Source organism: Bison bison, unplaced genomic scaffold, assembly GCF_000754665.1.
Source record: "Bison bison bison isolate TAMUID 2011002044 unplaced genomic scaffold, Bison_UMD1.0 scf7180017864454, whole genome shotgun sequence".
NCBI classification, from domain to species: Eukaryota; Metazoa; Chordata; class Mammalia; order Artiodactyla; family Bovidae; genus Bison; species Bison bison.
The window spans coordinates 1,165,644-1,191,798 of record NW_011495016.1 but is presented as its reverse complement, the minus strand read 5'-3'; the positions used below and the strand labels follow the sequence as shown (position 1 = coordinate 1,191,798).

The window sequence follows — 26,155 nt, the reverse complement described above, 5'->3', positions numbered from 1 at the left end:
ACAAGCAGTTGGACACAACTGAGAGACTGAGCACTCTGAATGCCAACAGCAAACTTATTGTACATTAAAATATATATTTATAACTTCCTCTAGTTCTGTCAGTTCCCATTAAAACATTTTAAAATGGCAAAGATCCCACTCTTTCGTTGTAATACTTAAAATTACCATTCCTTGATTCTTGGTTACCTTAGGAAGTTGAGTAAGTTTCGTAACATTGTAGAAAGAAACCCCAAGGAAGATAGCCATCACCCCTTCACATTTTTCTTGGCTAAATATAACTCTATATGTTCCTCTGCTTTGGCAACAAGTCATGGTGTGAGTTCCCTATACTTTTCCTGGAGCACATGGCTTTAACCTTGACATTGCACATATGCCTTCCTCTTTTTTTTTTCCCCTAATCTTCACACACACACACACACACACACACACACACACGCACACCCTATTTATACCATTCATTCTCTTATTTAACAATCCATCTAGATCCTCTGCTACCGTATGGGATACAAAGATTAAGAAGGCATGCTTTCACATGAAATCACTTCCGGAGGGCAAAGGGAAGGTACATGAACAAAGATGTCGATTATTGTCGTTGAGTCATAGTAGAAGTATCAACGAGCGTGATGTAGCACAAAAGAGTCAATAATCCTTTCTGCCTCATTGGGTCAGAGAGGAGTCCACACAAGAAAGACATAAAAGTGCCTCAAATAAAAATGTAAAATTTCATTTTTAAAATGTAGTAGTGTATTGTAGACCGGATAGTTTAAGAAAAATACGAAATTTAGCAGTAAATTGGTCAGAAACAATCTTGAAAAAGCATCTTGAAAACTTCAACTAGGTGATATGGAAATGGGATATAATGGTGAATTTTGTAAAGGTTATATGAAATATAGCTGATTAAAATGAAAAAGCTCTGAGTATCATAGAGGACCAAGCCTATTAATTAGTAATATACTATTAATTAAAGAAAACAGGAACAAATATAATGAGATACTATTGATATATCAAATGGCCAAATATAATAAGATACTACTGATGTATCAAATTTCCTATGAATTAATCTGCTAATTAAACTTCCTAACTTTGGGCTTGCTGACTCACTTTGAGTTTAGATTTTGCCTCAGTTCTCAACATATTCTCTAGTTACACTATGCACAGAGAATCCTCTTTCTGTTTTTAAATTGCTGTGCTCTAGCCTTATTGGCGGAGAAGGCAATGGCACCCCACTCCAGTGTTCTTGCCTGGAGAATCCCAGGGACGGGGGCGCCTGGTGGGCTGTCGTCTATGGGGTCGCACAGAGTCGGACACGACTGAAGTGACTTAGCAGCAGCAGCAGCAGCCTTATTGGTCTCCTTTTTCTTGAGTAACCAGACACTGCTATCATAGAACACCATTGCACATCTCCATCTGAATGGTTAACTCCCCATCTGTTTCAAAACTGTTCATTGAAGTGTAAACCCTTCCAGCATATTTTAAATTAGAACTCACCTCACCTCCTTTCACCTGAAGCATTCCTGACCTCTTTTCCTTGTCCTGCTTATTTTTTAAAGTCTTAACTTCTGACATATGTGATTTACTCATTATGATTATTGTTTATTGTATTCCTTTACCTCTACTAAAGTATAAGCTTCGTTAGGGTGAAGATCTTTGTTTCGTTCATTGACGTCGCCTAGATTTCTGGAACAGTGCTTGGAATATGGTAGGCACATAGTGAATATTTGTTGGAAAACAGAACTCTTTAGAAATTTCCACTTCTTGATCCCCTGAGTACTAATCTCTGGGCTGGTTTTTTGTGGGGGGTTTTTTGTTTGTTTGTTTGTTTTTTCTCTGATAGCATCTGGATTCAGACTCTTAAAATAAGGTAGAATGTCTGTGACTTGACATTTTAGAATTTCTGCAATCCAGTTGAACTGTTATGATACCTAACCATTGTTCAGGAACACTGGCTTGAACCTCAAAGCTCTTCCTGACTTTAATAATAAATAGTTACCTCCCCATGAGGCCACCTTTTGAAGTGTGGTGTAAACACTGTTAGAAACAATGGTAAAGATAAACCTCTCCATTTGCCGCTTGAATTTTCTTTGTTCATTTTTGAATGTTTTCCAACTTTTGATTCTTAGTTCGCACATAAAATGAGACTTGAATTGTTTATGCAGTAACATTTGAACACAACTCACCCAATAAAACTCACCTACTCAGGCCAAAAAAAACATGATACAATAGAAAAGAAAGTGGCTCTGAAGGTTGCCAGAGTTGGGCTTTTAGACAATGGACAAGGCCACTCTGTTCTTGGAATGTACTTCCATGATATGCTTGGAAATGCAGGAAACCTTCAGCAGATTTTGTATCTCAGAAAATAATAATATTCAAACATTCTTGAAACATCCAGGATTATATGTAGATGGTTATTTTCGTTCAGCGTCTTAAATTGTGTGTTTTAGTTGCTAAGTCGTATCCTGCTCTTGCAACTCCATGGACTGTAGCCCGCCAGGCTCCTCTGTCCATGGGATTTCCCAGGCAAGAATACTGCAGTGGGTTGCCATTTCCTTTTCCAGGGGATCTTCCTGACCCAGGGTTTGAACCTGCATTGACAGGCAGATTCTTTACCACTGAGCCATGGGGGAAGCCCCTTAAATTGTATAGGAAATAAAATTAACCTCTATGTAGTATAGTAAATTTAAAGTTCAAGTAGTAAATAAGCAGCTATGTAGATTCTAAAAACAGAGGACTTCAGTTTGTAAGGCAAGTATGGTTAAAAAAATGTAACTGGAAACATTGAAGTATCATTCAAGTTTCCTTTTCTTCATATATCTTTTTTGATAAAAATCATATACCTATACTTTTATATATTCCTAAGCTTATAGCCCTTATCATTTCTTGTTTTGCTAATGCTTTTTGAAAAACCTCTTTTTCATTTTAAGATTTTATCCCATAAAGGCCATGTGGACTATTTGACTTTGTTTATATTCTTGTTAATGTTCTACTGTGTTTTTATTTTTATTTTATTTTTTTCTTTATTAAGAAATGAAAATATTAATTTATTTTCATTCTGATAGTGTCTAAAATTAGAGCTGATAGTCTGCTGATTGTTGGTAGAGCTCTTTTATTTTTACTGTGTTTTTAAAAAAAGGAAAGAAAGGAAGAAAATGATAAAGCTCTAGCACGATTCCTTAATTTAACCCCTTCCTGTATATGTATACTTTCATCTTCATGGACTATCAGTTGTTCTCTGCCTTCCCTTTTACTCCTACTTCATGTAAAAATGATGAGAGGTTCACATATAAAACCTTAGAAGTATTAATAAAACCTTCCAGAAATCCCAGATATAATTGCAGCTAGCAACTTTCTGTATATCTATCACATCTGAATATGTATACATAGACAGTATGTGTGGAGAAGGCAATGGCACCCCACTCCAGTACTCTTGCCTGGAAAATCCAATGGATGGAGGAGCCTTGTAGGCTGCAGTCCATGGGGTCTCTAGGAGTCGGACACGACTGAGCATCTTCACTTTCACTTTTCACTTTTATGCATTGGAGAAGGAAATGGCAACCCACTCCAGTGTTCTTGCCTGGAGAATCCCAGGGACGGGGGCGCCTGGTGGGCTGCCGTCTATGGGGTCGCACAGAGTCGTACATGACTGAAGCAACTTAGCAGCAGTAGCAGACAATATGTGTATTTTCTTTGTTATGACCTGTGTTTTGTTTTAGTCATATTTTTCCACGTCATTTGTTTTATTAGCATTTTAAGACTTGAGATTAAATTCATATAACATAAAGTTCACTATTTTAACCATTGTAAAGTGTGCAATACACTGGATTTTAGTGTATGCACAGTGTTGAATGACTATCACTGCTGTCAGTTCTAGGACATTTTCATTATATTATAAAAGAACCTCTGTATCCACTGAGCAGGTACTTCCTTTTCTCTCCCCACCCCATTGCCTAGAAACCACTAATACACTTTTGGTCCTTACGGATTTACTTCTGAACATTTCATGTAAATGAAGTTGTAAAATATGTGGCTTTTATGTTTGGCTTCTTTAATTTAGCATGTTTTCAAGGCTAATCCTTCTTGTACAGCTACTAGAACTTCATTCCTTTTAAAGGCTGAATAATGTTCCATTCTATAGACACACCACATTTTGTGTATTCATTATTCATTTAATAGACATTTAGATTGTTTCCATTTTTTTCTACAGCAACAGTACTATTATAATAGTACTGTTATGAAAAGTCACGTACAGGTTTTTGAGCATCTATCTTCTCTTGTTTATATTGCCATTTCATTTTAAACAAATATATAATATTCGATTGTATAAATGAACCATAATTGTCATGTTTACTTATCAAAATTTTTTACCAAATTTGTCTTTCATAAACATGCTGTCATATATCACTGAAAAATTTTTTTCACAGTTTTCTAATTCCTTAAAATTGTTTTCTATTAATGATAGTAGCTAATGAATTCTTAGAATTGTAGTTACTGAAATTAAAGGGTATGCACATTATGATATATATGTACTATGTTATGTTTAATGTATGTTGCTATATTATCGTCTATCAGGTTGTACCAACAATAGTATATATGGTTATTTTCTCATATGCTCATTATATTATTATATTACTATTTTTAATTTGGTAAGTGGAAAGTATTTTTGGTCTTCTATTAATATGAAATATATACAACATTTTGTTATTTTAATTTGTTTTTATTTACAAATGAGATTGAATGTATGTTCATGTTTATTCATCTGTTTTCCTAACTTCCAGATTATGACTTTGTTTATTTGTTTTGTAGACTGAATTTTTTAAATTAGAATAAAAAAGAATTAATTAGGTACATTATGTGGAACTCATTATTTTATAGCCCATTTTGGTCAATGACTTTTTTCTTCCTTGATATTAGTCTTCTTACATAAATATTATTGGTAGTTTATTATTTTATTCTTATGTTTCACTTGAAAGTTCATTTCTGTTTTGAAACATCTGAAATATCTTTCTTGTCTTAGTTTCACATTGTATATGGTTCTGAATGTTTAAAATTCTGAAACACACAATGGCCACATACTTGGTGATTTGCTCCTGTTTGAAGTATGTGATTGTCATACAATCACACTAACACTTAATTAGTGTTATTTGTTGTAGGCATTTTTAGGTGAAAAGCAAGAAAGATATCTCAAGTTTTTACATTTTATTTGGAGATAGGAGCAAAACAGTTTTTCTTTTTTAGAACCAAACCGTAATTTTCAAGGAATTTTTAACCTTCACATTTAAGCGTTTTCTTACTTACGGAAGGAGAGGTTTATTAATGGTTTTAAACCTGGTTACCCCTGGAGAGTTTTTCAAGTTTTTTTTTTTTGGTGAACTTCCTTCAAAAGTCCTTCAAATGAAAGAATTACAATTTAGAGTTGAGTTCTGAGAAGGGAGTACTACATGGAAGAAAACATTATGAAAAAACTTATTCAATAATAGCTACCATTGATAGAATTGCCTATGATATTTTGTGTGTGTTTTTTTTTGGTAAATATAGGATAGAGTTAAAAAACTTTGTGATTCTATTAGGTAATCCAGTTCTTGGAGTTAGCAGGAAATGATGGTTTCTGATGGTAATTGATGTTTGTGTTGTTTACCTGTGTCTGTAGTCCTTTGAGTCTCTGCCAGAAAAATAATAGGACATTCCCAGTTTGATCTTATGATTTTTGCAAATTAGCATAGAGCTACTTACAGTACGTGTAATTATCAGATGATATTTGGTTTATTTTCAGTAATGGAAAGTTTTTTCTTGGTAAAATTTTTGTTACATAACTTCAACAGTTTAGATCACTTAGTGCTCAAATATTGCTCATTTAAAGGAAGTAAATATTTCTCATAGTATAGAACAGGGAAAAGATTGCACAATTTAATGGACTTTCATTTTTTTTGGAGAGCATCATCATTTCAGTTCCTACATTTTTCTGATTTTCTAATTTCAATGAGTTGTTCATGCATATAATCTAATATTTTTATTTGGTTAAAATTCTTCCTATATTCTTTTTCTTTAAAGTCACTATGACTTATCAAATGTAAAGTATTTGCATAATTTTGGTGCTCAGTTTTTAAAAATTGTTCAATCAAATAGCCAAATACTATTTCAATGTACCTACATTTACCTGTAAATGGCATTTTAAAGCAAACTTTTAAGAAGTTTAAGATAAGTTATATATAATATTTTAATTTTAGAAGCTACTAAAAAGTGGAAAATGGCTACATAGAAAAGATACTTTTTCACTGTTAGCTGAATTACAGTGCATATTGCAGTTGTAAATATTGCTTCACTGAGTGATTTTTCTCTTACATACAAATACATGGTTAAAGATTCAAAATTTCAAGCAATACAAACTTGAACATTATTAGTATTAATGACAGAATAGAATATATTCTATCTGGTATTCCCAGTTTAAAAAGAAAACTTGTGAAAATTCTGACTTACTGTCTGATCATTGATTATCAGACTTGTTATTTGCCTTATAAATGGCAATCAATTTACAAATATATCTAGGGATCTTTTCAGGAATCCATCTTTAATTACATAAAAGTAAAATCATCTACTTGTAGGCTTATTAGAAAAGTATACACGCACAAAGAGAAAATAAGACTAAATACAACAGAGGCAAAAGGTTCACGTTTTATAATTGTTAGCATTTATCAGACTTTATCAATCAGGATAATGTAGCTCAGTCATCAAAGGAATCAAAATAAATAGAAAGCTAAAGTTGTAACAAGGGCTAACATGAAAAAAAGGGAAGAATAAATGTATTTATGGATTGGTATTACATTCAGTCTTATCACCAGGGCTGATTGATTTGTTTAAAGCAGTCTTTTCTGTATGGTGGCCATTTTCCACATTAATATAAAGATTATAAAGTTTACTTACTTAGTTACTTGTTTTTGAAAATTATCTACTTTCGAAGTCAGGAAATACTATATCTTCAGTATAATTAAGCATTCTTTTATTGCGTATCCATTTCTGAGTAGATTCTTGTTTTGGATAAAATTTTAGAAACTAGCACCTAGTATCACCATATATTATATAATTATAATGGTCCATTTGAATGACTTTTTTTCTTGAACAAAACATTTTCGGTTTGTTTGGTTTAAATATTTGGTCTTGTCTCATCTGTCCTAACTTTATATGTGTAATGTTAAATATATAACATTATATATATGTAATAGATTTGGATATATAATATTACATATTACATATGAAATGTGTAACATAAATTACATATGAAATGTGTAAGTAAATGTTAAGTATTTACATATTAATATACCTATATTCTTGTTCAGGTATATTGTGTATGTATTATATCTTTTATATATTATAAATAATTTAAACAAAATATATAAATAACTATTATTGTATACTTTAAAACAAAAAGTTTTAATTTCAATTGAAAATGAGAATGTTTTCTACTAACAAGCCACTCCTTGAGCCACTTTGAAATAATGTAAGCTTTGCCATTCATATATATATATATTTTGGCACCATCTAAGCTAAGGATTTAAATTTTATATGAAAATATTTACCCCATTCACACTGTGTGTTTACTGCCCCGTTATTTTTCCCATTTACGAGACTGTAGTAAGAACTCATGTTCAACCAGGAAAGCCAATCGACTGATTCTCTCATCTGTCAGATCTTGTCTATGGCCGAAGGAGTAGGTGAGCATGAGGATGCGGGGAACAGAGGTGCTGGGTCCAGGTGGGCGCTTTCTGGGCCTCACCTTTCCATTTACAGAATGAGAGGGGTGCTGAACTGTGACCACAGATCATTGGAATCTGGTGGATTTTCTTTTGGTCTGGACACTTCTGGTTGCTTATAACTGACCTCAAGTGAGATATTAAATTATGATCAAAACAGTTAATGCCTACAAATAAGTGGGAATGTTTTAGTTCTTAAAATTTTCAGATGGTGTTCCACAGCCAGAATCAAAATATTACACATAACCAGGTCATAAAGGCTAACATGTTAACAGCTGGAAAAAACCCTAAGTATAAATTGAGCTTCATAATAGATTCAGTAGTTGTTTCCCATTTTGTACCAGGTATTGATTAAACCATGATGTAAATCTGAACATGATGAATCTTACTCGAGACTTTTTTTTTAAGTAAAATTACTTTAACCACAGTTTTCCTGAAAATTGTTTTTACTTTGATAACTTTTTGATTATGTGAATGACTACAGGTAAGGTACACTACTTTCAAGACAGAGCTAGTAAACGTGGTTTAAACATTAAAAACTGGTGTTCTTAACATTTTCAATGAAAAGCATTCTGTTCTGATTTACATTTAATGCAGAGAGATTTTCATTCTGTTTGTTGTAGAAAGAGCATTCATTTTTAATATGGGCTTCAACTAGGGTACCTTTGGTTATAGATCCTTTTGGATATGTTTCCAAATTTAATATTTGTTTGCAATGATGCACATGGATGTAGGAGGATAGAGCTGAATAGCAGAGACATAGATGTAGCCAATAGCACAACTATATATAGCTCCTTCCTTTTACTTTTTTATACATTACTCACCGTGTTTGGTTGCTTCTGTTTAGTTTCATAAAAGGTCTAAGTATTTGGAAAGGTGTGGGACCATGTCCTGTTGGAATTTCAGTGTTTGCTTATGAAAGAAGATACCATCTGTGGGGAGTATGACTTCAGAAATTTGACTTTGGAGTGTTCCTGTATAATTCTACTGGGAATTGCCAAAAAACATAGTCAAGAATTAATAGTACTTTTCCAGATGGTGATTGTTAAACAATAATTGGAAGCTGCAGGAAAAACAGTGTTTTTGCATAAAGTAGGCATTTAGTCAACATTGGTTAAACTAAGGATTATTTTACTAAATAATTAAGTGCTGTTCTCATGATTCAGAAAAAAATGTGCAAACTTTATCTCTTCTTAAACCAATAAAAGAGAGAACTGCTCCTTAAAATGAATTTTATAACTTTTTGAAAAGTTTAACAGTAAAAAAGAACATTTATTTTTAAAGTTAACTTTCTGAGTCATATATTTCAATAAGTAAGCAACTTTCCTAGCCATTTGTATACATTCTGAGGTGCAAGGCTAGCAAATTCAGCAGGCTTCTTGTTCATTTTGGAGAAGGCAATGGCACCCTACTCCAGTACTCTTGCCTGGAAAATCCCTTGGGTGGAGGAGCCTGGTAGGCTGCAGTCCATGGGGTCGCTAGGAGTTGGACACGACAGAGCGACTTCACTTTCACTTTTCACTTTCCTGCATTGGAGAAGGAAATGGCAACCCACTCCAGTGTTCTTGCCTGAAGAATCCCAGGGAAGGGGGAGCCTGGTGGGCTGCCGTCTCTGGGGTCGCACAGAGTCGGACACGACTGAAGCGACTTAGCGGCAGCAGCAGCTTGTTCATTTTGCATTCTTTCATTATCAGCTTGTTATGTTTGGGGAGCAGTATGGAGATGAAAATAAACAGGGAACAGTAGTTTCTTGTGTAACTTAGACAACCCAGCCTCTCCGAAAGAATAGGCTACAAAGAGACCAGTTTGATTTCCACGCTGAGTAGAGCCCATGTTCATCTTAATTGAGTTCATCTTATATAATAGATGTAAGCAGTGTTTACTGCATCAAGATTATTTGTAGCTATCTTATTGGGGCTGTTCAGTTTGCTTTTGTAAACTTCATGTCAGGTTTCTCAAATATCTCTGTGTTGTTGTTTATTTTTTTTAGAGAGTTCCCAAAGTTGCCGATGGCTGTCTCATCTGCAAATACCTCTTCAAGGTACTCTATGCTGCTGATGTCTCCAAGCACTGAGCTGCACGGGAGCATGGAATTGACTTACTGGGGAGGACTGTATCAGTTAAGTGATCTTTCTTAGTACACTGCATGGGTTTTGCAAAGCTTTCTGCTTTTGTTAATCCAGAGGGCAGAACTATGCTTACGCTGATTTTTAAATGAAAAGCTTTTTGTTAACCCACACAATATAATACTCCATTTACTCTCCTACATGACCCCTTCTATATTTCTATTAAGTTTCCTGGTTTTAAGCACAATTTTATTAACCATGTGTGTCTGTGTTATTTATATTTTACTATAACTCACTAAGAAATGCAAAAAAGCAAAATGGCTGTCTGGGGAGGCCTTACAAATATCTGTGAAAAGAAGAGAAGCGAAAAGCAAAGGAGAAAAGGAAAGATAGAAGCATCTGAATGCAGAGTTCCAAAGAATAGCAAGGAGAGATAAGAAAGCTTTCCTCAGCGATCAATGCAAAGAAATAGAGGAAAACAAAAGAATGGGAAAGACTAGAGATCTCTTCAAGAAAATCAGAGATACCAAGGGAACCTTTCATGCAAAGATGGGCTCGATAAAGGACAGAAATGGTATGGACCTAACAGAAGCAGAAGATATTAAGAAAAGGTGGCAAGAATACACAGAAGAACTGTACAAAAAAAGATCTTCACAACCAAGATAATCACGATGGCGTGATCACTCACCTACAGCCAGACATCCTGGAATGTGAAGTCAAGTGGGCCTTAGAAAGCATCACTACGAACAAAGCTAGTGGAGGTGATGGAATTCCAGTTGAGCTATTTCAAATCCTGAAAGACGATGCTGTGAAAGTGCTGCACTCAATATGCCAGCAAATTTGGAAAACTCAACAGTGGCCACAGGCCTGGAAAAGGTCAGTTTTCATTCCAATCCCAAAGAAAGGCAATGCCAAAGAATGCTCAAACTACCGCACAATTGCACTCATCTCATACGCTAGTAAAATAAAATTCAAAATTCTCCAAGCCAGGCTTCAGCAATACGTGAAGCGTGAACTTCCAGATGTCCAAGCTGGTTTTAGAAAAGGCAGAGGAACCAGAGATCAAATTGCCAACATCTGCTGGATCATCGAGAAAGCAAGAGTGTTCCAGAAAAACATCTATTTCTGCTTTATTGACTATGCCAAAGCCTTTGACTGTGTGGATCACAATAAACTGTGGAAAATTCTTCAAGAGATGGGAATACCAGACCACCTGACCTGCCTCTTGAGAAACCTATATGCAGTCAGGAAGCAACAGTTAGAACTGGACATGGAACAACAGACTGGTTCCAAATAGGAAAAGGAGTACGTCAAGGCTGTATATTGTCACCCTGCTTATTTAACTTCTGTGCAGAGGACATCATGAGAAACGCTGGGCTGAAAGAAGCACAAGCTGGAATCAAGATTGCCTGGAGAAATATCAATAACCTCAGATATGCTGATGACACCATCCTTATGGCAGAAAGTGAAGAGAAACTAAAAAGCTTCTTGATGAAAGTGAAAAAGGAGAGTAAAAAAGATGGCTTCAAGCTCAACATTCAGAAAATTAAGATCATGACATCTGGTCCCATCACTTCATGGGAAATAGATGGGGAAACAGTGGAAACAGTGTCAGACTTTATTTTTTTGGGCTCCAAAATCACTGCAGATGGCGACTGCAGCCATGAAATGAAAAGATGCTTACTCCTTGGAAGGAAAGTTATGACCAACCTAGATAGCATATTGAAAAGCAGAGACATTACCTTGCCAACAAAGGTCCATCTAGTCAAGGCTATGGTTTTTCCAGTGGTCATGTATGGATGTGAGAGTTGGACTGTGAAGAAGGCTGAGCGCTGAAGAATTGATGCTTTTGAACTGTGGTGTTGGAGAAGACTCTTGAGAGTTGCTTGGACTGCAAGGAGATCCAACCAGTCCATTCTAAAGGAGATCAGCCCTGGGCATTCCTTGGAGGACTGATGCTGAAGCTGAAACTCCAATACTTTGGCCACCTCATGCAAAGAGTTGACTCATTGGGAAAGACTCTGATGCTGGGAAGGATTGGGGGCAGGAGAAGAAGGGGACGACAGAGGATGAGATGGCTGGATGGCATCACCGACTCGATGGACAGGAATTTGGGTGGACTCGGGGAATTGGTGACGGACAGGGAGGCCTGGTGTGCTGCTATTCATGGGGTCGCAAAGAATCGGACACGACTGAGTGACTGAACTGAACTAATAACTCACCAATATGAGACTTACTGGTTATTTTCTCAGTTTGTAAGTGCTGTGTAGTAATATTTGAATTACATGCAAACTAGGGCTCAGGGAAGCTGTGAATTTTCCAAAGTTACTCAGTAAAACATACATGGGTGCTATCAACAGCCACTGCTGGTCTTAAACCACTAGTGGGACTATATTCCTTAGTTTCCTTTCTTCAAGGTAGAGTATATGCCTTAACTCACTTATTTGAATTTTTTTTTATTGTATTCCTGCTGTATACAAAGCACTGCTAGGCCTCATGCTAATGCCTTTTATTATATTTTTGACTTAGAAAAGAAGTACATAGTTGTTATTTTTAAAAATCACTTATAGTAAGGCAGGTAGAAATAGAAAAACAGTATGTTCTCGTTTCCTCAATCCTGATCCCCACAATCACTTTAAACAATTTAGGTCCCTTGTATATAACCTTAGTCACTGCTAAAACATTACACTTCATTTCTTCAGGCCTGTGCTTTGATATGTGACTCTGTGTGGATGTCAGCCTTCATGCTCTTAATTCAGTCTACCAGTGTTCTAAGCCTTATATTAAAAATGCGGGTGGAAGAAGAACGCAAAACCTTTGTACTCTGCTTCAAAAGATGGCAAAATTACTAGGATAAAAAAGCCTGTAAGTCAAATTCAGTTTTCAGATTTCTGGTGAACCTGATTATCTTCATTTTCTTTGTTGGTTTGGGAGATTAAGAATTGGCTAAGTTTTATGGTATAAACTGTGGTATGGTTTAGAAGTTTGTGATAAGTTCCTTACCAGTGAACAAGACATTGTCAGCACCAAAGGATAATGATTACATGTTATAGATTGGTAATGATTACATTTTATAGATTGGTAACTGTGATTCATAGTTGCTGAATGATTTACTTGAGGCATCTTATAAGTAACATAGAGCTAGCGGTGTAAGTACAGTTGAGTCTCTCATCTAGACTCAGAGTTATTCACATCAGCTGGAAGTGTAATTAAAGTTAGTTTAAGTGTTTATATTCTTTTTTTTTTAGAACATTAACATGAAACTTTATCTAGAAAATTAAGGTCACGATTGTACTTTCAGCACTGGGTGGTCTAATAAATGTGAACTTCAACTAAAAGTGCCTTTTTTTTTTAAAGGACAAGATTCTGATCTTTTTTCAGAAATGGGAATTTTCTCTCTTTAGAAAAATTTAAACTAATTTTCATAAGTTAGCAGGAAGAAATGTAAGATTCCTGCTTCCCTGGCAACTCAGTGGTAAAGAATCCGCCTGCAGTGCAAGAGACACAGGAGACGTGGGTTCAATCGCTGAGTTGGGAAGATCACCCCAGTAGCGGGAAATGGCAACTCACTCCAATGTTCTTGCCAGGAAAATCCCATGGACAAAGGAGCCTGTGGTGGGCTATGGTCCATAGGGTCACAAAGAGTCTGACACAACTGAAGCAACTGCACACGCACACACACACTATAAAATTGACAGTGCAAAGTTAAACAATCTAAATATATTGGCAACAATATAAATCCACAAGTAATTAGTTTCCTTGAAGTATCTGAAACTTTTGCAGTGGTATTTTGTTGAGTTGCTCATTCGTGCTTGTTGTGACCCCATGGACTCTAGCACGCCAGGCTTCCCTGTCCTTCACTGTCTCCCAAAGTTTGCTCAAACTCATGTCCATTGAGTCAGTGATGCCATCCAACCATCTCATCTTCTGTTGTCCCCTTCTCCTCCTGCCTTCAGTCTTTCCAGTGTCAGGGTCTTTTCCAATGAGTCAACTCTTCACATCAGGTAGCCAGTGAATATCAGCTTCAGCGTCAGTTCTTCCAATGAATATTCAGGCTTGATTTCCTTCAGGATTGAGTGGTTTGATGTCCTGCTGTCCAAGGGACTCTCAAGAGTCTTCTCCAGCACCACAGTTCAAAAGCATCAATTCTTTAGCATGCAGCCTTCTGTATGGTCCAGCTCTCACATCCGTACATGACTACTGGAAAAACCATACCTTTGACTATGTGGACCTTTGTTGGCAAAGTGATGTCTCTGCCTTTTAAAACACTGTCTAGTTTTGTCATAGCTTTTCTTCCAAGGAGCAGTGATATTAGAGTGGCTTTTTAAAATTTGATGGTGCTGTCTTTTATTGCTCGTCTAGATAAATGGCAGGTCCAAGGTAATAGTCTTTGATGTTGTCATCCAGGTGATGTATTGTGGCACTAACAAAACTTCAGTCAGCTCTTCACATAACTAAGCACAATACAAAGAGTGGAGAAAGAAAGTCATTTAACAGATTAATTTATATATTACCAAAAGATGACGTGTTGTCATCCACTACTAAATAGAGAACCACTTAGGAAATTTCAGTTTTTAGAAGGTCTCATCTGGCCATAAAATAACGTAAGAACAAAACACAAATGTTCTGCATGACGTGAACATCTACATTATTCAAGTGAGGTAATATGAAAGAGCAATTTAAAATAATGTTAGACCTTAGTGATCACAGGCCATTTTAAGGTGCTTGAAAATAGGCAGTTTAGTGGGAAAGACATCATGTAGCTGGTTAGTAGCAGATCACCTTTTAGTCTAGCAAACTTTCACCTCTTATTTCTGTGCCTGAAATGAATTAGAGTCAGATCAATGGGTTGGAAATAAGTATTGAAAAGTTACTTTGGTAAAAAGTCAACTTCTAAAAATACATAAAAAATTGAAAGCACTTTATAAATCTGTACTTGTTGCCAACATTAAAAAGAGAATTCAATTAGTGATAGCATGTTTCTTCTCCTGAATAAAATGTCTTCAAAATGTAGGCTAGTTGGTTCCTTGCTATGTGATTGCTTTTGTGGCTATTTTTAAAGGAAATGAGAATATCTTTGGAGTGATTGTTCATTACCTCAGCAATTTTTAAAGGCATGGTCAGCTTGTAACTTTTTAAATTTTCCTGTTGAATATAGGTTTTACAGACTAATAACCCCAAGTACATCTTTTGCTAACAGTTAATCTATATTTAAGTACAAGCGATGTTCAAGTAATAATAATTCAAATAACCAATTTAACACTTCTGTTGTTCTTAACCTCAACCATTTTCATAGATGCAGAAATTACTTACTTAAAATCCTAGGATACATGGACAATTTACATGAGAGTTCATTTGGAGTTTCTAACAAAGACCCCACCTTCTCCTAACCAAAGCACATCATTCTGAATGTGAAAAATTCAGGGTCTTGATTTAACAAATTCATTTTGAAAACAATGCACATGAAAGAGTAAGGCAGGCAGAATCAAGCCAGTCATGCTCTCATCTCATTTCTCGAGTAGGTGGAAGTGTTGTGAAGATGCTGTGACTGGTATACTTTGTTGTTCAGTCGCTCAGTCGTGTCCAACTCTTTGCAACGCCATGGACTGCAGCACGCCAGGCTTCCCTGTCCTTCACCACCTCCCGGAGCTTGCTCAACCTCATGTGCATTGAGTTGGTGATGCCATCCAACTGTCTCATCCTCTGTCATCCTCTTCTCCTGCCTTCAGTCTTTCCCACATCAGGGTCTTTTCTAATGAGTCAGCTCTTTGCATCAGGTGGCCAGTGTACTGGAGCTTCAGCTTCAGCGTAAGGCCCTGCAAGTCACGGTGACGTGTCATGCTGTTAGTTGGTTAGTTTCTCGGTTTCTTTAGTTTCTTATCTAGGAAATCTTGTCATTGTCTCGTGGGTGAAAGTCCTGTAGACAGCATATCATACACACAGCAGGAGTCTGAAGGATTTAGCATCCATTCCTTCTCTGTATAACCTAAGCCTAGATATTTAGTTTTTCCGTATCTTTCTTTCCTCTCCTCCAAAAGGGGACTCTGTTTCTTTAAGGTAATTTTTACTGGAGTGTAGTTGCTTCACAATGCTGTGTTAGTTTCCACTGTGCAGCAAAGAGAATCAGCTGTACGTATACATATATCCCCTCGTTTGGGGATTTCCATCCCATTTAGGTGGCCCCAGAGCACTGAGTAGAGTTCCCTGAGCTATTTATTAAGTTTTCACCACTTATCTATTTTATACATATTACCAGTAGTGTATATATGTCAATCCCAAACTCCCACTTCATCCCACCCCACTTCTTCCCCCCTTGGCTCCATATGTTTGTTCTCTGTGTCTGTGTCTCTGTTTCTGTTTTGCAGATAAGATCATCTATACCATTTTTCTAGATTCCACGTATATGTATTAATATATGATATTTTTCTCTTGTAACTTACCTTACTCGGTATGATAGCCTCTAGGTCCATACATGTCTCTACAGATGATCCAGTTTCATTCCTTTTTATGGTTGGTAATATTCCGTTCTATATATGTACCACAGCTTCTCTGTCCATTCCCCTATTGCTGGACATTTAGGTTGCTTCCATGTCCTGCCTATTGTAAGTAGTGCTACAGGGAACATTGGGGTGCGTGTGTTGTTTTGAATTATGGTTCTCTCTGGAAATATGCCCAGTAGTGGGATTACTGAGTCATCCCTACCCATCGATAGGGGACTTTGTTACATTTTAAAAATTTTTCAACGGCTCTACTTTTAAACTTCTCATAAATTATTTTCCTCAACCACATCAAATTTATGAGAATGTTTAAAATAAAGTTACCAGAGAAACCTTGTGATTCTCCCTTTAAGATTGCTTCCAGTGTATGGGACTCCATTTATTGAGAGAAGTGTGGTTGGTAGTCCTCATTTTTAAACTGTGGGATGATCTCAATTAATAGAGGCTAAAGAAATTAACCAAGACTAGATTTTAGGGAGGTCAATTTAGGATGGTTGATATGGGAAAAGGTTGGATTAGGGAGTAAATTTTAAAGATTTTTCTAGATTCTAAGCAAGTAATGGGAAAAACTTCACTATGCATTTCATTGCTATTTTGTAATGCAAGGGGAGCTTGGATCTCTGAACTGTTTGTATGATAATAATAAAAGTAATAATGGTTATTAACATCTGTATTAGGCTATATAGTAATTGCTGCACATTATCTAATCCTCACAACAGTGTTATCATGTAGATACTACCATTATTATCAGTTCATAGAAGAAACTCAGGTTGGTAGAATGAAAAGTCATTTGCTTAAGATTGCACGTCTAGAAAGTGCTCTGTTCTGGTCTTGACTCAAAAGCCCATATTCTTAACATTAGACATCCTGTCTCTTCTCCAAATGGCTAACAAATTTATAACATGAAAATTGCCCTAAAAACAAACTATGCTAACATCCTGTTCTGGGAACTTTTTTTAAAGAGGAGAAGGAACAAAGAGAAGCAATGGGGAGAGACTGAAAGAAAGAAGGAAGATTCTAAATATTCCTATAGATTTCTACTTTTGGCAGTAAGATTTCATTACTGAAGACACGTTTGAGTTACATAATGATGTTTGAGTAGGGATGTGTCAATGCTTTTGTATTTTTATAAAGGTAAATATTTTTGTCAGAATATTTGATGTTTGCAATGTAGCATGCAGATATCTTGATACCAGATTGTCACTGAGTTGTTACTGTTAAAAGATCCTAATTAGATTTTTAAGATTCAAATTTTTATATGTGTTGCAGTTAAGATCTGGCTACTGTGGATTAACCAGTCGATTTGTTTTAATAAATATTTATTAAATGCCTGCTGTGAGAGAAGCACTGTGTCAAGTGCTGGAGATAGAATTAAAGACAAATAAGATATAGTCTCTGCCTTAGTGACCTTACCATCTCATGTGTGAGGCAATCAAGTAAGCAGGTAACTGTAAGTGTAAGCTCAGGGTGTTAGGCCAGCTCGTAGGGAGAAGTGACTTGCTGTAGAGATCACATGCGGCTTACAAAAAAAGGAGGCCTTTGAAATGTCCTGCATGATGAATAGGGATTACCTATTGTGACATATGAGCTTTCCCTTGGTTGATTAACTATATTATTAGAAATACCAGAGGGATCTTTTAACAATAGCAATGCCTAGGCCCAACCCCAAAGATTCTGATTATTTAGTTTGGGTGGAGCCCAGACATGAGTACTTTTTAAAAGAAGCCTAGTTATTCTTAGGTGTTGCTGTGGTTGGACACCACTCAGATATTTCAGACATTGTTCCTAAAATGCTGCATGTGGACAAGAACACTTTTATACTTCTTGATGTTGCTTAGAGAGAACATGTTACTAGGGAAAAGAAAATTGAGATAAATAAATGTTACTTCAAAATAAAGAAGCAGAGGTTTTAAAATATAAAAGCTACTCTTTCTTAAAATTGAACAGCTTCCCTAGGTAAGAATAATTATTTCAGAAAACTGAAGAAATACTAAGATGTCTCTCATATCCCATTTAAACATATTCAGAGTACAAAATTGGTCCCATGGACTTATTACCCAAAGTCCTGCATTGAAATATTAATACGCACAAAAGAACATTTGTTCTTGAACACAGACGTAGTTATCCAGGTCTGGAAGATTAGAATGGTAAGTGCCTAAGGACTTGTCATGGGTTGTTGACTAGAAGTGAGCAGGTAAATGACGGATGAAGGTTTGGGTAGAATAGTAGTGAATGGGTGGTAATGGTTAGTCAGTGTAGGGTTCCTGCTGTTGATAGATACTTACAGGCTACATGTTGTTTCGTTTCTTCGAAGTATCCCTCTGAAGAGGAGAAAAAGTGTTGCCTTTTAAATTTTTTTCTGTTTTTCCAAGAAGAGAAAGGTTTAGGATGCAAGAGGTAACATTTTTTTCCTTTTTTATTATCTTTTTTACAGTACTTTTATGTGCCAAGTCCTATGCTCAGGAGTACTCAGGCATTACTCAGGCATTGTTGTATTTGATTCAGAGAATACTCATAAAGTGGTTACTCCAACTAGTCCCCTTTTAGAGTCAAGAAAAGTGGTGTTCAGAAAGGTTAATTAACTTGCCTGGTGTCACACAGCCAGTAAACGGTGAAAGTGAAAGTGAAGTCGCTCAGTCCGACTCTTAGCGACCCCATGGACTGCAGCCTACCAGGCTTCTCCGTCCATGGGATTTTCCAGGCAAAAGTACTGGAGTAGGGTGCCATTGCCTTCTCCATAAACGGCAAAGGTGCGATTTAAATGAAAGCTTAACTGGAAGCACAGGGAAAGCTAACTGTGTGCTCTCTGGAAGACTGTGTTAGAATGATAGGATATTAACCTGCAGACAATTGTGTTTAGTGTCTAGGCCCTTTTTGCTTCATTCACTCTGATTGTATTGTTGAGAAAACTGCTATCCAGATCCATTAAATAAATTGCCCCAAATCACACAAGTAGGTAAAGTTAGAAAGGGACCAGACTTAAGGATTTTTGACCCCAAGATCAGTGTCCTTTCCACAATCGCACACTCTACTGCCCTTTATTTTGTTGTTCTTGCATTTTGAGTTACTAGCCTGGTTTTCTTTTTGTGTTACAATTTGTCTCCTGAAGGTCAAGTAACCTGGTTTGGTTACGGAAGTCCTCGTAGCTTCTGGGACTATATCAGAGTGGCTTGCCGGAAAGTTTCACAGAACTGTACCTGCAGCATTGAGAATATGGAACATGTCAGTTCCTCCAGAGCTAAGGTAAGACCTCAGTAGGAATGTGCAAGGTGTGCGTGTGCTCTCCGCCTGAGCATTTGACCCAAACAGAGAATTCAAGCTCCTTGCTGTATACAATATTTCCTTTCTTTGTTGAAATTAAGCACTTGACCATATTTAACATCATTCAGAAGTTAATTTTTTTTTTTTACTAGTTATTTTAGAGTGCTCTTGAATCTTCTCTGTTGCCTTATAAGTAGCAAGAAGGCATGAAGCTAGTCACTGTGAGTTTCTTTTTTGAGAAGCACAGTGAAATATTTCCCAGTCTGTGAAGTTTCAGCAGCTCTTCATGTCCTGCACTGGCAGTCCACGTGTCAGACTGTGTTCACGTAATTCCAGATGTGATTTGCCTGTTGCACCGGGTTGCTATCGCATTACTGGTGCAGAAGCAGTGGTAGGTAAAATTGCTGCTGCCTTGGCACCAAGTAAAACAGTGGCAACAAACTATTCTACTAGTCATTGAGTTCTTCCCCATCATGCACTCAGTCTTAAAAAAAAAAGCCACTTTCACTTAATGTTTGTAATGGTAGACGTTATTAATTTAATTAAATCTCAGCCTTTGGAAGCCTTTCTTCTTAGTATTTTGAGTGACACAGTGGGGAGCATGCATAAAGCATTTCGGCAGCATACTGAAACGTGGTGGTCGTCTCGAGGAAAAGTGCTCGTGCAACCGTTTGAATTGTTAGCTGAACTAGATGCTTTTGTTGTGTAATAGTATTTTTACTTGAAAGAAAAACATTCAAACTATAGCTTTTTTGATTTAGGCATTTGTAGACAGTCCTTAAATAAAGATGAATGAAGTAAGTCTGTTCCAACAAGAAGAACAGCTTGACAGTGTTTGTTGCCAATGTTAAAATTAAAGCTTTCAGGTAAAAATGAGAATTTGGGAAAACTTAGAGTGTATTCACAAGCTTGATAGCTTCCTAGGACTTAAAAGACTTTTCTGATAACATTAATATTAACAAAAATGTATTTATCTTGTTTAATGGAATGTGTAATATTTTTAAGTTAGTGTGTTAGTCATGTCTGACTTTTTGCAACTCCATGGATTGGGGACTACCAGGCTCCTCTGTCCATGGGGTTTTCCAGGCAGGAATACTGGAGTGGGGTTGCCATTCCCTTCTCTAGGGATCTTCCCGACCTAGGGATCAAACCCGAGTCTCCTGTATTGCAGGCAAACTCTTTACTGTCTGAGCCAATAGGGGATACATTGAAGTCAATAAATGTCTTCATTTCTAAGTCAACTGTGACTAGTTTTTTTGTAAAAATTTTTTTCTCATAGATGTTTAAATCTCTTTTGTTTCTTTTTTACTTTAGCAGATTTCATTTTTGTCACAATTGTTATCTTAGTGGTCTTTTGGCCTCCGTTTTCTTTAACTATTAAATTTATTCATTTATTTACTTTCTAATTGTCTGATTGAATACAGGTTTTTAAAATGTGCAATATGAATTCTCTTTTGCATCTTAACTGAGTTTGTATCTTGGCTTCTGTAGGTTAAGGTGAAAAGACTTGTTCAGTCACTCAGTCATGTCCGGCTGTTTGTGACCCCATGGACTATAGCATGCCAAGCTTCCCTGTCCTTCACTCTCTCCCAGAGTTTGTCAGACTCATGTCCATTGAATCAATGATGCCATCCACCCATTTCATTCTTTGTTGCGCTCTTCTCCTTCTGCCCTCAGTTTCCCCAGCATCAGGGTCTTTTCCAGTGAGCTGGCCCTTCACATCATATGGCCAAAATTTTGGAGCTTCAGCATCAGCATCAGCCCTTCCAGTGAATATTCAGGCTTGATTTCCTTTCGGAGTGACTGGTTTGATCTCCTTGCTGTCCAAGGGACTCTTAAGAGACTTCTCTAGCATCAAGGTTCAAAAGCATCAATTCTTAAGCGCTCATCCTTTTTTATGGTTGAACTCTCACATCCATACATGACTGTTGAAAAAACCATAGCTTTAATTATACAGACCTTTGTCGACAAGGTGATGTGTCTGCTTTTTAAAACACTGCCTAGGTTTGTCGTAGCTTTTCTTTCAAGGACCAAGTGCCTTTAGTTTCATGGCTGCAGTCACTGTCCACAGTGATTCTGGAGCCCAAGAAAATAAAGTCTGTCGCTGTTTCCATTGTTTCCCCGTCTATTTGCCATGAAGTGATGGGACCAGATGCCATGAGATTAGTTTTTTGAAAATGTTGCGTTTTAAGCCAGCTTTTTCGCTCTCCTCTTTCACCTTCATCAAGAGACTCTTTAGTTCCTCTTCGCTTTCTGCCATTAGGGTGGTGTCATCTACATATCTGAAGTTATGGATATTTCCCCTGGCAGTCTTGATTCCAGCCTGTGATTCATCTAGCCTGGCATTTCACATAATGTACTCTGCATGTAAGTTAAACAAGCAGGGTACAGTATACAGCCTTGAAGTACTCCTTTCCCAATTTGGAGCCAGCCTGTTGTTCCATGTCTGGTTCTAGCTGTTGCTTCTTCCTGCATACAGGTTTCTCAGGAGGCAGGTCAGGTGGTCTGGTATTCCCATCTCTTTCAGAATTTTCCACAGTTGTTGTGATGCACACAGTCAAAGCCTTTAGCATAGTCAATGAAGCAGATGTTTTTCTGAAATTCTCTTGCTTTTTCTGTGATTCAGTGGATGTTGGCAATTTGATCTCTGGTTCCTCTGCCTTTTCTAAGTCCAGCGTGTACACCTGAAAGTTCTTGGTTCATGTAATGTTGTAGCCTAGCTTGAAGGATTTGAGCATTACCTTGCTAACATGTGAAATGAGCGCAACTGTATGGTAGCTTGAGCATTCTTTGGCATTGCCCTTCTTTGGGATTGGAATGAAAACTGACCTTTTCCAGTCCTGTAGCCACTGCTGACTTTTCCAAATTTGCTTCTGTATTGAGTACAGCACTTTCACAGCGTCATCTTTTAGGGTTTGAAATATCTCAGCTGGAATTCCATCACTTCCCCTAGCTTTGTTTGTAGCAATACTTCCTAAGGCCCACTTGACTTCACATTGCAAGATGTCTGACTCTAGGTGAGTGATCACACCATCGTGGTTATCTGGGTCATGAACATCTTTCTTGTATAGTTCTTCTTCTGTGTATTCTTGCCACCTATAATATCTTCTGCTAGGTCCATCCCATTTCTGTCCTTTATTGTGCCCATCTTTGCATGAAATGTTCCCTTGGTATCTCTGATTTTCCTGAAGAGATCTCTAGTCTTTCCCATTCTGTTGTTTTCCTCTGTTTCTTTGCAATGTTCACTTAATAAGGCTTTCTTATCTCTCCTTGGTGTTCTTTGGAACTCTGCATTCAGATGGATGTATCTTTCCCTTTCTCCTTTGCCTGTAGCTTCTCTTCTTTAAGGCCTCCTCAGACGACCATTTTGCCTTGTTGCATTTCTTTTTCTTGGGGATGGTTTTTGTCACCGCCTCCTGTACAATGCTAGGAACCTCCATCCATAGTTCTTCAGGCACTGTCTATTAGATCTAATCCCTTGAATCTATGTGTCACTTCCTCTATATAATCATAAGGGATTATATTAATAGAAGTTACCCCAGTGATACAGAAACTTTATTTTCTTATTTTCAAATTAAAAGCAGGAGAGATTAACATGACAAGTGTATTCTAAACCCCTTCAATATAGGGGAGAATGTATTTATATAACTAGCATTTACCAAAATACAAAAGGTTGACCTGGGAAGACCAAAGAATCCGAAACTCCAGTTGACCAGCTCTCTTAAGAAGCCTTGGGAGTAGGCCCTACACAGCAAGATGCTGCCCAGCAGAGATGGGTTAATATTTATTCTGTAAAAAACTGGTATTGAGTATCAAAACACCACAGAACAATCACCTTCTAAATCCTGTTTTTATATCTTTGTTTTGCTCAGGCCTCAAACAGAGTCCATCCCCAGGCAAGGATCCTGGAGTGTGTTGCCATTTCCTTTTCCAGGGGATTTTCCCAACCCTGGGATTGAACTCAGGTCTGCCTCATTGCAGGCAGACTCTTTACCATCTGAGCCACCAGAGAAGCCTCCATTTATTCATACTTGAAGGGGAAGAAAGATCTACTACTAGTCTGGAAAAGTCTGCAGGCAAAGATTACACCTGTCTTTCTTCACTGTAGTGCAAAGAGCAAAGTACTTAATCTACTCAGTGCATCACATCTGCCAGGTGTCAGGATTGAAGGATTAAACAGATATCTCAGGGGGCAGGTTTACTGAGCCTTTGAACTGCAGTTCGGAGTGACTGCTAGCATGTATAACACTCTTATCCAGCCTTGATATTTGGGAAACCGTACCAGAACCTGAGCACCAAACTTACGTTTTAAACAGTGTGTAACTCAGTAGGCTTGGGACCAAAACTAAGGTATTCGTTTTTGATTTCTATTTAAGAAACCAGATTCATTCTGATTACACTTTTAGGGTTATATGAACATTTAAATAGTGGAAGACAGGATGCCCTGTGGTGCAATGATTGTTTCAGCCCAAAGACATTCTCTAAATTGATTGATTGAATCAGGATTGCCTGTGTCTTCGTATCACTGAACAGCTGAGATTCACATTGTAGAAACTTGCTGCCATAAGAGATGTGACCTTAGTCACCGTAATCTGAGACCTGTAAAATGTAGACATTCCCTTTCTTTGCTTACTCTGTGACTAGTTGACCTCATTTTCCAGGGCCTGTTCATAACCTGTCAATGAAATGGAATATTTGAATTGAAGATTGTGACTGTAATCTTTACATTGCAGCTGTATTTGCAGCTCTTCTTTCTATAGTATACAAGGGATCTTCCCTGACAGTCCAGTGTTTACCACTCTGTTTCCACTGCAGAGGGGATGCGTTTGATCCCTGGTCAAAGAACGAAGATCCCGCAGGCCCACCAGTGCAGCCAAAAATAAAAAGTATAATATGCAGGAATTTGGGGACATAGGATTTCTCTACATCAGCTTATTTAGCTGTCAGGCTAGAATTAGCTTTCTGAGAAAAATAACTTCATATCAACAGGAACCTATTTTGCTTGCTTCTGAACTCGTCCATCTTCCCTATCTGCTAAGGTGGGCCAATTACTTGTAAGCATAATATTAATACATGACCTTTGACATAAGGTCCACTGAAATTGGATCCTTAGTTACTATTATTGTTTATCTTGCAGATCTTTCCATTGGATTTTCTTAGTATCCCAGCTGATTTCAAGTTCAAGATAGCCTTCTTCCCCTTTAGTTAGTCTCTGGCCTGAAAGTATGAACTCTCTACTGTCGTTGAGTTCTTCCTTCTTCCTGCATATCTTGTGTGAATTTTTTGTTTGTTTGTTTTTAAGAGCGTTCTTATTTTTAAAATTCTTATTTAAGGCTGTGTTAGGCTTTCCTAATTTGTGGTTCCTTACCCTATGTATTCTTTGCGGCCAAAGATGGAGAAGCTCTATACAGTCAGCAAAAACAAGACCAGGAGCTGACTGTGGCTCAGATCATGAACTCCTTATTGCTAAAATCAGATTGAAATTGAAGAAAGTGGAGAAAACCACTAGATCATTCACGTATGACCTAAATCAAATCCCTTATGACTATACAGTGGAAGTGAGAAATAGATTTAAGGGACTAGATCTGATAGACAGAATGCCTGATGAACTATGGACGGAGGTTCGTGACATTGTACAAGAGACAGTAATAAAGACCATCCCCAAGAAAAAGAAATGCAAAACAGCAAAATGGCTGTCTGGGGAGGCCTTACAAATAGCTGTGAAAAGAAGGGAAATGAAAAGCAAAGGATAAAAGGAAAGATAAATGCATTTGAATGCAGAGTTCCAAAGAATAGCAAGGAGAGGTAAGAAAGCCTTACTCAGTGATCAGTGCAAAGAAATAGAGGAAAACGACAGAATGAGAAAGACTAGAGATCTCTTCAAGAAAATCAGAGATACAAAGGGAACATTTTATGCAAAGATGGGCTCAATAAAGGACAGAAATGGTAGCGACCTGACAGAAGCAGAAGATACTAAGAAAAGGTGGCAAGAATACACAGAAGAACTGTACAAAAAAGATCTTCACGACCCAGATAATCACGATGGTGTGATCACTCACCTAGAGCCAGACATCCTGGAATGAGAAGTCAAGTGGGCCTTAGCAAACATCACTATGAACAAAGCTAGTGGAGGTGATGGAATTCCAGTTGAGCTATTTCAAATCCTGAAAGACGATGCTGTGGAAGTGCTGCACTCAATATGCCAGCAAATGTGGAAAACTCAGCAGTGGCCACAGGACTGGAAAAGGTCAGTTTTCATTCTAATCCCAAAGAAAGGCAATGCCAAAGAATGCTCAAACTACTGCACAATTGCACTCATCTCACACGCTAGTAAAGTATTGCTTAAAATTCTCCAAGCCAGGCTTCAGCAATACGTGAACCGTGAACTTCCAGATGTTCAAGCTGGAAAGAAAGCTGAGCGCTGAAGAATTGATGCTTTTTAACTATGCTGTTGGAGAAGACTCTTGAGAGTCCCTTGGACTGCAAGTAAATCCTACCAGTCCATCCTAAAGGAGATCAGTCCTGGGTGTTCATTGGAAGGACTAATGCTGAAGCTGAAACTCCAATCCTTTGGCCACCTGATGTGAAG

General features: G+C 37.2%; 1 protein-coding gene across 1 annotated transcript in view; it reads left to right on the top strand.

Moving 5' to 3' along the window:
* Positions 1 to 26,155, top strand: part of LOC105002500 (multidrug resistance protein 3-like) — a 72,020-nt gene that overhangs the window by 23,710 nt on the left and 22,155 nt on the right. The window contains exons 2-3 of the mRNA XM_010859134.1: positions 9,733 to 9,783; positions 19,415 to 19,548. Coding sequence (XP_010857436.1) covers positions 19,519 to 19,548 — 30 coding nt within the window. The 5' untranslated portion in view covers positions 9,733 to 9,783; positions 19,415 to 19,518. The remainder of the gene's footprint in view (positions 1 to 9,732; positions 9,784 to 19,414; positions 19,549 to 26,155) is intronic.